The following is a 14984-nucleotide window of genomic DNA, read 5'->3' as shown; positions in this document are numbered from 1 at the left end:
CGTCCTCGTCGCCAGTTTTGTTGTGTCTCGAGGGGTTTTATACCCTTACCTATATAACAATTAAGGACGACTCCGGGGTGGAGAGTTTAGTTAACGGCCATTTTATTTACAATGTGCTTCTTCACTCAATGCACTACATTTCCCATAGTGCATTGCAAATCACCACTACGGTATCCCATGTGGGACAATTCTAATACACATTCAAAATACACAACACCCTTGCCACTTGCAAGGGGCTTCTCTATGCATTGCCTGCATTTGGTGAATTCAACATTTATCCATTTATGCAGGGCTGAGAATAGAATTTTCTGAACCTCCAGTTCTGGGAGAGATAGAGGTGGAGTAAGAAATATATTCACAACTAGAAACTAAATCTGGCTGCGGATTGACTATCACAAGAATAGGGCTACTGTAACCAATTGTCCTGGTTCCCTTGTTGAGCTCTGCTATCTGCACTGACTGGAATTTGAGCCATGTTTATACGGTTCAGTGCATTTACTAATTAAGACACTGGGAAGCTTTTCCATTACTCTTGCTCCCATATAAATATAAGTCTTGTTTCTCTCCCACCAACTACGATTTGACGTTGAGGTTTTACTGGCACCTATTTTAAACCTGAAAGTAGACTTAATTACATCTGACTTTTAATGTGTTTGTGCTGTGGTTGTTGAGGCTTAACTTATTCACATCCCATCAGCCTCCTAACGAATGGTCACACTGGTGAACTTCATGTGGGAGCACGACTTTGCATTGTCAAAAACGCTACCAAAAGTTCCGAGGGGCCTAGGAAAAAAAGCTCGCGTCTCAAAAGGTGATAAAACTCTAGTTAAATATCTGGTACTTTAGAACTGTGAATTTTGTTTGTGTACTGATTTTAAAAACTGTCAATTGTTGTTTCTATTATCTGACTGCGTGTTTGACAGTTTCATGTAACTTATGTCTGTATCCGACCCATATGTCCCTGTTGCCATCTTTGACTGATTTAATCCCCATATACTAACCCTTCCTTCATCTCTCCCTGCCCCTGCATCCAAGGAGAGGGGACAAAACACATCTGTAGCTATTTCTAGAGCCCCCTGTCAAAAGCCCCTGGAAGTCCCAAACCTATTAATTATCTACAATAATTTTCTCTTACTTTCTATGTGCTTTGAGCACCTCTGTTTGCAGAAGTCCATTTATTGCTACCTTGAGGGACAATCAGTCTTTGCTACCTTCTATAAAATTCTCTTTCACAGGTCAATTGCCCTGTGGGGAAAGTAAAACTTCCAGACATCCAACCTCACTCCTGCCTTCCTCGGTTTATGTGGGTGGCCCTCGTTCTACCTGTCGCCGCTATCTCATTAATTGTCTATCTAGATCTATATATATATCTATCTATCTTTTTATGTTGTCCTTGTCTTTAATAAATACTAGTCAGATCCCTTCTAAGTCTCTGTCTCTCCATAAAATGCAAACCCAAAGTATGATGTCTATCTGGATAGCTATATGCTCTCTGGCTGGAGATCATCCTTGTTGCACTTCTTTGCACCTTCTTCAGAGTTGCAATGTCCTTCCTGAGATGGGGAGAGGGAAACAAAACTGGACATCATACTCCCAGTGAGGTCTTGTAACTCTCTTATCATGCTCGTAGTTTTGTAATGAATGATCTACACAATCCAACCCAGGACACTGAATGCTATGGCTTTGTCCTCCTGAAGCAGTGTTGAAACTTTTGAGGTAGTAGTCAGTAATTATTCCCCAGTCTTTCTTCCTCTCTTTTAAATTTAACTGGTATCCAGGCTTGTATTATTCCATGCATGCCTTAAGTGCATAACTGCACACTTGTATGCATTGAAGGCCACAAACCGTGGGACGTATTTGGTATACTACAAAACCAGTACCTACCCATAAAAGACACAAGCTCCACTTGTGTAGTTAAGCAACCGTGGTCAACAGATGAAGTAAGAGATGGTATCCAGCTTTTAAAAAAAAAAAAAAATGGTAGAAATTCAGTGGACAGGGAGACCTTTTTTAAAAAGCAACAAAAGGGATACAAAAAGTAATAAGGCGCAAAAAGGGAATATTAAAAAAAAAACTTGCAATCGATATCAAAGCTAACAGTAAAAGTTTTCATCAATATACAGTACAGGAAACTGAGTTATCCGGAGGCGAACCATCCAGCAAGCTGGAGCCACCGGCAAAAATCAGGAGCCGTTTTTTATTCTTTTCGTTTCTTTTCTTTGCTTTTTTTTTTCCCCAGTCAAGCCCTGCAAGGTCTGTAGCTATAGCAACAGCTTCAGCTACAGACGCTTGCAGCTGCACCTGACTGTTTAGAAGCTGTTGCTAAGCAACAGTGTTTGTTGTCGGATACGGAGATGAGAATCTCCGTATCTTTCAACATTAACTCTGGAGTGTCCGGCAGTTTTGAGGGAACGGCAGCAGCTCGGCCCCGTCGGTGCCGGATAGCACAAAGTTTCCTGTATTGAGAATGCGAGTAGTAAAGGGAAATGTGGGCCCATTAAAGATAGGTGCAGCTAAACGTGAACATTGCTTGCCAGTGTTGCCCACCCCCTGATAAAAATTTGGAGGATGCAGGTTATGTGTCAGGAAGGGTTTGCTTGCCTTTCCTTTGCAGGCGAAGAGCAAAGATCTAGAGTTAGGAAAACGATGCAGAGTTAGAGCACGGAATGAGTGACTATTAAATAGAAGTTTGATTTTTTTTAAACTGAAGAATCTGAGGATATTAAATTTTTCTCTCATCCTGCAGTATCTTCATGATAATAACATTACACACCGAGATCTCAAACCGGAGAATGTGCTGCTTGAGAACAGTGAGGAGAACTGCCTTATTAAGGTAAGGATTGTGATGCAGTTTGATGCCATCTGCTGGTAAAACCAAGGTTGTGAATATTAAGAGAGCATCTTATTTTTAGAAATTGCAATGAAGTTTTGTGGAGGTAAAATGATGCATGGAGCATCTACCAGTGTCCTTTATTGCACATGAAATATTTTACATGGTGAGTATGTATAGTGAATAACATTCTGTAGTTAGTGTTTTTGAAAATGTATGTGCGTGTTCGTTCTATCCAAAAATGCCCACCTTCATGTTGGCTGGTGTGCACAAGTACATTTTCTTTGTGATGTGCTGGTTGAAATCAACTGGTGCTTGCCCAAATTGCAATTTTCCCACCCAAGTTCCTCTTTGACTCTTGCAGCTAATTTTGAAATCTTCTCCTGTACATACTTTGCTGGGCTATCGGACTTTAAATATCGCAGCACTCGAGGAGCAGAATAGCACCTAATGGGAACGCAGTGATCCTAACTCGCACCAAGTCCCATTCACCCATCGCCCCTGTGCTCGCTGACCTACATTGTCTCCTGCTCCAGCCTTGCCTCAAATTAAAAATTCTCATCCTTTTGTTCAAACCCCTCCATGGCCTTGCCCTTCCCTATCTCTGTAACCTCCTACAACCCTCGAGATCTGTGCGCTCCTCCCATTCTGACCTCTTGTGCATTCCAAATTTCCATTGGCGGCTGTGCGTTCAGCTGTCTAGACCTTAAGTTCTGGAATTCCTTCCCTAAACCCCTCCGTCTCTCTAACTCTCTCCTTTTAAGACGCTCCTTTTAAAACCTACCTCTTTTGACCAAGCTTTTGGTCACCTGTCCTAATATCTCCTTATGTGGCTCGGTGTCAAATTTTGTGAGATACTGCTCCTGTGAAGCGCCTTGGGGTGTTTTAATACGTTAAAGGCGTTATTTAAAAGAATGCTGCTGTCGCTAATCCTGGGCCCACTGTCTCCAGAAAAATTGCTCTATCAATAAGTAAACCTAAAAAAGCTCGAATCTGATAAATTTCTAGTTTTATACACAAGTGCTCCCAATTTCTAAATATCTTTAGCTAAATCGTTAAAAGCTTAAAATTGACAAGTGTAATTTTCAAATATCCAAACATAAAACAGATATTGTAATTGTTCACCTGTATTACTTGCTGTTTGTATTTGAGCAGTTTTGGGAAAATAAATGCTTCTATCGACTAACTGCTATTCCAAAACCTGCCCTAGAAGTCTTTCATAAGTCTTTTGACTACAAAAGTAGAGAAGTTATGCTGAACCTTTATAAAGAGCTAGTTAGGCCACAACTGGAGTATTGTGTCCAGTTCTGGTCACCACACTTTAGGAAGGATGTGAATGCCCTTGAGAGGGTGCAGAGGAGATTTACCAGAATGGGGATGGGGAATCTTCGCTGCAAGGACAGGTTGGAGAAGCTGGATTTGTTTTCATTAGAGCAAAGGAGGTTGAGAGGTGATTTGATGGAGGTGTACAAGATTATGACAGGTTTGGATAGGCTAGACGGGGAGAGGCTGTTCCCACTAGTTGATGGTACAAGAACTAGGGGACACAGATTTAAGGTTTTGGGCAAGAGATACGGGGGGATGTGAGGAAGAACTTTTTTACACCGCGAGTGGTGAGGACCTGGAACTCGCTGCCGACGGAAGTGGTGGAAGCGGAGACACTCAATGTTTTCAAGGGGAGACTGGATAGGCACTTGAGGGAAATAAACTTGCAGGGCTACGGGGATAGAGCGGGGGAATGGGACTGACTGGATTGCTCTACAGAGAGCCGGCACGGACTCGATGGACCGAATGGCCGCCTCCTGTGCCGTTATGACGCTGATATAATGGATGTTGAAGCCAGGTTAATGCTGTGTATTTGTGTGAACTACTATTAAACCTTGATGGCTGTATGCAAACTCTGTTTTTATTAAATGCTCACTTCTCCAGCAGTCGCCAGAGAACATGGCACTGCTCGACTGGAATCCTTTGTTCCACCACAAAGATTTGAGACATTCAATAACAATATTGAGTTTAATTTTCAGAACAGCATCTTTTTTCCTTTTTAAGATTACAGATTTCGGTCTGTCAAAGATCGTAGGAGAAACTTCACTGATGAAAACATTATGTGGAACACCCACGTATCTAGCTCCAGAGGTGCTGTTGGGCGCTGGAGACGGCTCGTACTCCAAAGCAGTGGATTGTTGGAGCCTCGGGGTTATACTTTTCATATGGTAAGTCAGTTAGCTTTGCATAAAGTTTTTCTTGCAGGATAATGGCTTTCGGGAGGAAATGTCTCTTTGAACAATGATCTTGTAAACTGAAGTGCAATTACTTGCAGTTTCCACTAACTCTAGATTGAGCTGTTAGCTTGTAAATCCTTTGTGCCTGTTTTTTGAAAATGATGCATTGCATTCAGTTTGGGTATTTGCAGTGACTTGACGTGCAGAGCTTTCTCGGTTTCTGCTGTTGAAAGGAAGGTGCTCGTGATTGCAAGCCAGCACTGTTACAGACACACTGGATCAAATTATTACATTTCTTTGTAGTCGATTGCAGGTTACTCGTTGCCTTTTTGGAATGTATAGCACCGGAAAAGAGCATTGCTGTCTATTTGGCGGGTCTCAAAGAATCTAATAAGCTCAATTAATTTTTGCCGATGTTTGGGAATAATGTGGGTTTTTTGCTTGTCATTTAAGAAGCATTAAAATACTGGCAACATGTTCATAGTTTTGAATTACAGGAAACTTTGTGATATCCGGCACCGACGACCGGCGTGTTGCCGATCTATCAAAACTGCCGGACATACAAAGTTAATGTTGAAGCATACGGAGGTTTTCATCTCCGTATCTGACAACAAACACTGTTGCTTAGCAACAGCTTCTAAACAGTCGGCTGCAAGCGTCTCTAGCTGAAGCTGTTGCTATAGCTACAGACCTTGCAGTGCCTGACTGGGGGGAAAAAAAAGAACGAGAACTAAAAAAACTTATAGAAAACGGCTCCTGATTTTTGCCATTAGATCGAGTATTCCGGACATACAACCTCCGGATAAACCAAAGTTTCCTGTGTGCAAATTTGCTGGCGTTTGGATTCTATTAATTGTGATGCACTAGGTATCACAACTAAGGGATAGGCTGGGTGGGCCAGTACGTCCCTTCCTGTTGTCATTTTTTCATATGTTGTACGATCGTAATTTGCAAAGAAGTCCAAATAGGCAATTGGATAATGTTTTTTGTATGTAGTGAGAAAACAAGCAGCTAGAAAGTGGCTTTAAATATATATGTGCAGTTCATTTGTGTTCAAAATGAAATAATGCTAACTCTTATTTAATAAATTGGAATTTTATACATTCTTTAAAAAAAAAAAAACCACACTGACCATATTGATTTTTCTGGCTTTGAAAGATTTTGTTTCATTAAATTGAGGGTGTGTGTAAGCAGTATAGTTGTTTTGACTTCTGTTTAAAATGCAGCTACTTCTTGGTCAGTCAGAATGGAGGAGACTACCCTCCCTCTTCCCGGTGGATCATGGAAGTTGGCGGATAAGCGAGAAACCATAAAGTTTTGGTCTTGCACGTAAGGCAACGTTACTCCAGGTACAGGAATGAAGACCAGCACACTAAATAAATTAAATAAAATAATGTAACCTTTCTTGGGCTGTGAGGTCATTTTTTTTGGTCCAGCAAGAGAGTTGTGCAATGAGACCGAGTCTTGCACAAAGCTTTGTCTTGGAAACATTTCTGACAAACAATTGGGAAAGTGGATAATGAGGTTCCACTACAGTTACTAAAATAGATGGTGTTTAACTGTACCATTCTGTTTTTCAGCTTGTCCGGGTACCCACCATTCAGTGATCAAATCAAGGACATGGCATTGAGGGATCAAATCATAAAAGGTCATTACAAGTTCATCCCAGACTACTGGGTAAATGTCTCTGAAACAGGTAAGCATGAGGTTCGGACAGTGTTTGGTCAGGCAATAAAGGTTGAGGGTTGTGCAGCATGATCCGTATTCAATGCATTAAAACTGTCAGAATTTAGTTGTCTAGTAGTGGAGTGTTCAATTTGGTACAAACTCCTATGGGAATAAACTGGAATTCAGACACATTTTTACATGGCAGGCTCACCAATTTGTTTAAAAGCAAAAAGTAGGAAAACCGAGAAGAGTCCATTATTATTAAAGAGAAAAGTTGACAGTTTTGCAAGAGGGAGAATTAAATGAAAGGCAGCAGTTATTTACTTGCTCATTCCCACCTAAAATAAAGCTAATTATAGCTGCGTTCCTATAATGGGATCTGCCTTTATAGATGACCAGATTGTTTGTTGGAATCTGAGCAGTTTTTAAATTAAAACTAAGCCTTCTGATGTTACCAGGCCTCCTTTTAAAGACAGATTTATTTCTACCTCTTTCCACCACCCCCCCACCCCACCCATACATAACTTTTCACTCCCCTTTTTCTATTCAGCAATAGACTTGGTGAAGCAGCTGCTTAATGTGGACCCAGAGAAAAGACTCTCAACAAAGGATGCCCTTAATCACCCATGGATGCAGGTGGAGATTGCTTTTTAAAATTTTACTTTAAGTGATGGGCACCAGCTGGTGTCTCGGCCTGTTGCTCAAAGCAAGTAACTACAGTGAGAATGTTGTCCATTTCATCAGCTTTCTTGAAGTAACAGATTCTGGAGGAGAGTCTCTCTGTCCCTCTCCCATTGGAATTGTTCTTCTGGATTAATCATCTATTCTTGGAAATTTTACATCTAGTGCAGTGTGCAACTGAGTAGAATTGAGAAGTGATTCTCCAGCATTCATAAACGTACGGGTGGTCATGGTTGCAAAACCAATCTGAGGTGTTTAACTGGGCAACCAGATGCATGTTCTGAAAATGAGGACTGGAGTTATTTGGAAAGAAACTGGTTTTCATTTCCCTGCAATTTCTGAAAAACTTGGTTGCCCGTAGTTATTTTTTAGAATCATGGAATTTTACAGCACACTTGATGGCTGTTTGGTTCATCGTGCATGGGCTAGCTCGCCAGGGTCTGTCCATGTCTACCCTTTGCCTACCTTTCCCATGCCCGTTAGCATTTTTTCCCCCAATTATTTATCCATTTGGCTTTTAAAAGCTATTATGGATTCAGTTTCAAAAGAAAAGGTTTCTCTTTCTTCCCCCCATGGTAAGTTTATGCCTTCCAGCTACAGACTCATCAACCAGTGAAAATAGTTCTTTCCTGTTTTACCTATATTCACTATCCTTTTTATAATTTTCAGGTCTCTTAACCATTTTCTGTTCTGGTGAGAAGAGCCCAAGTTATTCCTGTATTTTATCATAGCTAAAAAACCTGGCTTTGAAGTAAGGCACCCAAAACTGGACACTGTATTCTAACACCGTCTAACCAATAATTCATCGCAGTTGAGCATTGTCTCTGCTTTCTATTCTGTGCTCCCATTGACTAGAACCTAGGGTCACGTGTTTTTATAACTGCTTTATCAACTTGTCCTTCCATTTTTAAGATTTGTGCATTGGAACTTGAGTGTCTCTACTAAGGTATATTTTCTCCTCCTTTCCAAAATGTATCATACCACATTTCTCCACATTAAATTTCATTTGACAACAATCTTTCCAATCTATTAATCTGTCTTCAACACAAAAGCAAAATATTGCGGATACTGGAAATCTGAAATAAAAACAGAAAATGCTGGAAATACTCAGCAAGTCAGGCAGCATCTATGGAGAGAGAAACAGTTAACGTTTCTGGTCGATGACCCTTTGTCAGAACTGGAAAAAGTTGAAGATGGAACAGGTTTTTAAGCAAGTGTAGGGGCAGGGAGGGGAGGAAAGAACAAAAGGGACGGTCTGTGATTGGATGGAAGGCAGGAGAGATTGAAACAAAAGGGATGATGGTGCGAGGCACAAGGAGATGGTAATAGGACAAGTTAAGAAACAAAAGCTGGCTCTAGATGAAGTGTAAATGGCACTGACTGAGTGAAAGACAGTTGCCATGTGAGGGAGAAAAAGATGAATTGTTGAATTCAATGTTGAGTCCAGAAGGTTGTAAAGTGCCTAATCGAAAGATGAGGTGCTGTTCCTCGAGCTTACGTTGAGCTTCATTGGAACAGTGTAAGAGGCCGAGGTCAGAGTGGGAGTGGAGCGGAGAATTAAAGTGACAGGCGACTGGAAGCTCAGGGTCACCTTTACGGACTGAACGGCGGTGTTCCGCAAAGCGGTCGCCCAATCTGCGTTTGGTCTCCCCAATATTAATCTGTCTTGTCTATCCAAAGTGGTGGTCCTTTTGGAAAATCAGTATACACCACGTCACTGTATTTTAATTTATGAAAACACGGCTATTTCCTCAAAGACCTCTCTCTATCAGACATGGCTTGCCTTTTACAGGTTAATTCTGGCTGTTCTTAATTAACCATGCTCACGTAATAATTTTGCCCAGTATTATGCCCTGAAAACGATTACCCGCTACCAATGAAAGGCTGACTAGTCTGTACTTACCTGATTTTCTTTCTTTGCACTGTTAATTCACCAGTCCTTTGCAGCTTCCATATTCAGGGATGTTTTGAAAGACAGGTCAGTGCCTCGGCTATATCCTCAAGACTGTGTCTTCCCTCGGCATTCTAGGATGCATGCCACCATCTGGCAGAGCTATAGGCAAAAGAGCAGGGGAGTGGGACTAATTTATTAGCTCTTTCAAAGAGCCGGCACAGGCATGATGGGCTGAATTGCCTCCTTCTGTGCTGTATGATTCTACAGTCTTGATCCACCCTAGTCAACCAACTGCATCCTTACCTATAGTTGTCCCATCTAATTGTGCTACCATCTCTTTTATTCTTGCCATCCCACTCCTCTGAAAACTGAGGCAAATATTCAGTTTAATATTTCATGCATTCCTTCATTCTGATTTCTTTTCTGTCTCCAGTTGAACCTACCTTTTTTTAACTACTTTTTGTTGTAAAAATCAGTTACAATTTCCTTTTTGTTACCTGTCCATCTTTCTTTCTTCTCTTAGCTTTCCAATCTTATTTGCTTCCCTTTTTATATCTTCTATACAGCACTGATTTCCTTTTGTATTATTAGCCCTAGATTTATCATGCACCCTTTTTATTATGTCTCATTTTAATTTCCCTTCATCTAAGGCAACCCCGTCTTTTTGTCTTGAGTAATTCCTCAGTTACGTAATGGAACTGAACCTAATTTCTCTCAAATGACACTAGTTTTTAATTAGTTTTAAGTTTTGAATTTATGTGGTGAGAGCTTTCAAATAGTATTATTTCAAACCAGGATGAAGATGTGAAGAAAAGGGCAAAACAGCTGATGTATGCACCGACTGAATTAATGTTGCCACCTATCACAAGTGATCAGGTAAGAGTTGGCTTCACTGTCGCCAGCAATTCCCTTCACAACAGTGCTTGTCTTTGCTATGTGTACAATTTGTTCATAATATAGTGGGTGTTTGAAATACAAGAGGCTGCGCTGGACTTTAGCCTTCATGAATAAGAACATAAGAAATAGGAGTAGGCCCTTCGAGCCTTTTCCGCCATTCAATGAGATCATGGCTGATCTTCTGCCTCAACTCCATTCACCGGCCCTATCGTCATATCCTTTGATGCCTTTACTAGTCAGAAATCTATCGACTTCTGTTTTGAATATACCCAATGACTGAGCCGCCACAGCCCTCTGGGGTAGAGAATTCCAAAGATTCACCACCCTCTGAGTGAAGAAATTTCTCATCTCAGTCCTGAATGGCCTACCCTTTATCTTGAGGCTGTGGCCCCTGGTTCTAGACTCCCCAGCTAAGGGAAACATTCTCCCAGCATCCATCCTATCGAGCTCTGTCATAATTTTGTATGCTTCAATGAGATCCCCTCTCATTCTTCTGAATTCAAGAGAATACAGGCCTAGTTTACTCGATCTCTTCTCATACGACAGTCCCGCCATCCCAGGATTCAATCTCGTGAACCTTCGTTGCACTCCCCCTATGGCAAGTATATCCTTCCTTAGGTAAGGAGACCAACATTGTACACAGTACTCCAGGTGTGGTCTCACCAAGGCCCTATATAATTGGAGTAAGACTTCTTTACTCCTGTACTCAAATCCTTTTGTAATGAAGGCCAGCATACCATTTGCCTTCCTAATGGCTTGCTGCACCTGCACATTCACTTTCAGTGACTCATGTACAAGGACACCCAGGTCCCTTTGAGCATCTGCATTCCCCAATCTTTCACCATTTAGGAAATACTCTGCCTTTCTGTTTTTTCTACCAAAGTGGATAACTTTACATTTATCCACATTATATTCCATCTGCCATGTTCTCACCCACTCACTGAGCCTGTCGAGATCCCCTTGAAGCTTCTTCACATCCTCTTCGCAACTGACACTGCCGCCTAGCTTTGTATCATCAGCAAATTTGGAAATGTTACATTTAGTCCCCTCATCCAAATCATTGATATAGATTGTGAATAGCTGGGGCCCAAGCACTGATCCTTGCAGTACCCCACTAGTCACAGCCTGCCATCCTGAAAAAGACCCGTTTATCCCTACTCTGTTTTCTGTCTGTTAACCAATTTTCAATCCATGCTAGTATATTACCCCCAATTCCATGTGCCCTAATTTTGTTCACCAACCTCTTGTGTGGGACCTTATCAAAGGTCTTCTGAAAATCCAGATACGCCACATCTACCGGTTCCCCTTTGTCTACTCCACTAGTTACATCCTCAAAGAACTCCAATAGGTTTGTCAAACAGGATTTCCCTTTCATAAATCCATGTTGACTCTGCCCAATCTTACTCCTGTGTTAGTTTCTAAGTGCCCAGTTATTGCATCCTTTATAATAGATTCCAGCATTTTCCCAACTACTGATGTGAGGCTAACAGGTCTGTAGTTCCCTGTTTTCTCTCTCCCTCCTTAAATAGCGGGGTTACATTTGCTATCCTCCAATCTGCAGGAACCGTTCCAGAATCTATAGAATTTTGGAAGATGACAACCAATGCGTCCACTATTCCAATGGCCACCTCTTTCAAAACCCTAGGATGTAGGTCATCCGGTCCTTGGGATTTGTTGACTTTTAGTCCCATTAATTTTGCTAGTACTGTTTTTTTACTAATTTCTTTGAGTTCCTCATTCTCGTCACACCTTTGGTTTTCTCGTATTTCTGGGAGGTTTTTTGTGTCTTTTTCCTCCGTGAATAAAGATGATCTTCCGTAAAACGAAGGCCGTATAATGCACCGACCGGTCAGACCACACTTGAAGTGCTGTGTTCAGCTTTGGTCGTCATTGTTGTGAAAAGATTGTGTGCGCATTGCAGAAGAACAACAGTGATCCAAGTTGTAAACCAGACAAGCTATTGAGAAGGCCTGTAGTTCTTGGTTTTCACAAAACAACACGGAATATAACCCCAAAAATTCCCAAATCCCACGTAAAAGAGAGCGAGCCGCACACCAACTGGGAGGGCTGCACATCAACTGACCGAGAGAGGTGCACACTAACCGAGGTGCCTTTACCCAGTAAGCTATCAGGGCAGACTAGGGATCGCAGAGGAAGACTCAATTTAAAAATAGGACAACTTCTCTTGGGTTTGTAGGTCTTGGTTTGTGGGGTGTTTTGCACTTGTGGGCTGACAGTTGGTTTATTAGATATTGTAACCTTGAAGTGCAGCGTGTACTGTAACAATTGTTTGATCGATTCAATACAAGGCATGTGGAAGACATGTCTTCTGCCATGACTATCTCAAATTCTTCATAGAATCATAGAATGGTTACAGCACAGAAGGCCGCCATTTGGCCCATCGAGCCCGTGCTGGCTCTCTGCAAGAGCACTTCAGCTTGTCCCACTAACCTGCCCTTTCCCCGTAGCCCTGCAAATTTTTTCCTCCGTCACTACTTCTCTGCCTTCCTACGCTAATGCTGCCATTTCATAGAATGATACAGCACAGAAGGAGGCCATTCAGCCCATTGCGCCTGTACCGGCTCTTTGAAAGAGCTGCCCAATTAGTCCCACTCCCCTGCTCTTTCCCCATAGCCCTGCACATTTTCCCTTTTCAAGTATTTATCCAATTCTCTTTTTTGAAAGTTACTATTGAATCTGCTTCCACCACCCTTTCAGTTTGTGCATTCCAGATCATCATAACTTGCTCTTTTTATATAAAAAAAACCAAAAAACACTTCTCTCTCCTCTGGTTCTTTTGCCAGACCTGAATCCCTCTTGAGTAGGCCCACAGCTACTCTCTGTGCCTCTATCATTCTCCGAAAGGCCCATTGTCACTGCCTACTTACAAGCAGCAACCCAAACAGCCTGTAGCGTGACTGCGAGGTTGACTGGCCTGTGGCTATTTGGAATTTTCAGCAGAAATAGTGAAGAATCAGAAAAATTGGTGTGATGCCGAGTATCTGCTCAGAATATGGGTTCTGCAGCATTTTGGTTTATTCTACAGCTTTATTTAGTGTTTTGCACTATTTTTGCAGGCAGACCAAGTTCCCCAGATCTCAGATTAAAATATGCCACACTCGTGCCTCAATTGTTGGCTAAAAGCTTATTAATGTTGCCTATGTTTTACATAGGTGGCTGTGGGACGTGGATAATTCCAAGTTTAGTTTAAAAGATCCAACTACAGGAAACTTTGGTGTTGCCGGTTGATCAAAAATTCTGGATGACGGCGAGGGTTATCTGCCGAGGCTATTTTTAACAAAAAAAATTTAAAAATCAAGAAATGTGCAGTATACAGTAATTGGGTACTCACCTACAGAATGTTGTTAAATGGATGGTGAAAGATGCTTGATTAAGTACAGTACTGCCAGTTGAGGGTAATGCAATGCAATGACTACCAGCAGCGTGGGAGACACACAGTACCCCTGTAAAATGGCGGATCAGAAGAGACTACCGGCAGCGCGGGAGAGTCAGACTCCTGTTACAGGGGGATTGAGGTGTTCCGACTTCCGACCGCGCCAAAAAGCCGAGTAGTGGCAGTTTGGAGAACTACCCCCACTGACTAACTCGGCCTACACGGGAAACTCGGACTCGGCAACATTGCCGGTTATTGAGGTGTTGTTTTCGGAGTGAGATTTTGCCGGTTAATAAAGAATTCCGGATATTTAGGTGCCGTTTAAACGAGTTTCCTGTAGTTGCTTGTTGTAAAGAACGTGTTTTTGTGTCTTGCTCCTATTTTGATTCGTTCCGAGTATTTTATATTCTTGCAAATGACTTAGATTTATTTGTACATGGGGATTATTGTGCTCAATTTATGAAGTGTGAGTGAGTGAGACATGAACATGTACAGAAACACTGATGGGAGAAAAGAACAATTATTTTACTCCATCTCCCCACAGAAACCAAATATAACCACTTGACATTTTTGGTTCATTATGTGACTGGGTTTTTTGGGATGTCTCTGTACCATTAAATTCATACGACAGGAAACGTTGTGATATCCGGCACCGACGGGACCAAGCTGTTGCCGTTCCATCAAAACTGCGGGACAAACCAGTGCTAATGTTGAAGCATACAGAGCTTTTCAGCTCCGTATCTGGCAACAAACACTGTTGCCTTCTAAACAGTCGGCTGTACCTTGGAAGCGTCTCTGTAGCTTAGCAACAACTTCAGAGAGACTTTGCAGAGCCTGACTGTTGGAAAAAAAAAAAGCCACGAGAAGAGAAAAAAAAAGCCACGAGAAGAAAAAAAAACTAACAAAACGGCTCCTGATTTTTGCCGGTGGATCGAGCATTCTGGACAATTAACCTCCGGACAAACCATTCCTGTACCCTGAAAATTGAAAGGTGACCATACACACCCCCAATTCACCTGAACTATTCCTTCTATATTTGTGTCTTTTGTCATTAATACAAATGGCTTTTATGAGTGGCAGAAAGAATTGAGATTGTATTATATTTTGCCACTGCTTTTGGTAGCTACCAGCTTTTGAGGCTGCCAAATGTATGTATAACATATGGTTGCTAGTATGGAAAGGGGGAACAAAACTGACATACATATTGCTGTGTCTGCTGTCTGAATGTGGCTACAATTCACGGAGTGGCTACAACCATACGGTTGAGAATTTAACTATTTTTGGTTGGGTTAACTTTGTTTTAAACATTGATTCAACAGCTTTTCCTCCCCACCACTACCCCACCCCTGGCTCATTTTTATTCCCTTGCCCCTCCTATTTGCATTTATATAGCGACTT

General features: G+C 41.7%; 1 protein-coding gene across 1 annotated transcript in view; it reads left to right on the top strand.

Moving 5' to 3' along the window:
* The window catches only part of chek2 (checkpoint kinase 2), a 45915-nt gene that overhangs the window by 27159 nt on the left and 3772 nt on the right, over nucleotides 1-14984 (top strand). Inside the window, 5 exon segments of the mRNA XM_086012025.1 lie at nucleotides 2747-2833; nucleotides 4880-5043; nucleotides 6633-6748; nucleotides 7271-7356; nucleotides 10091-10171. Of these exon segments, the coding sequence (XP_085868151.1) occupies nucleotides 2747-2833; nucleotides 4880-5043; nucleotides 6633-6748; nucleotides 7271-7356; nucleotides 10091-10171 (534 nt within the window).

Source organism: Somniosus microcephalus, chromosome 19 (genome assembly GCF_052327205.1).
Source record: "Somniosus microcephalus isolate GS21.2 chromosome 19, FLI_Smic_1.0, whole genome shotgun sequence".
NCBI lineage: Eukaryota > Metazoa > Chordata > Chondrichthyes > Squaliformes > Somniosidae > Somniosus > Somniosus microcephalus.
Note: the sequence above shows the minus strand (reverse complement) of the source record. Positions and strands in the feature narration are given on the sequence as shown.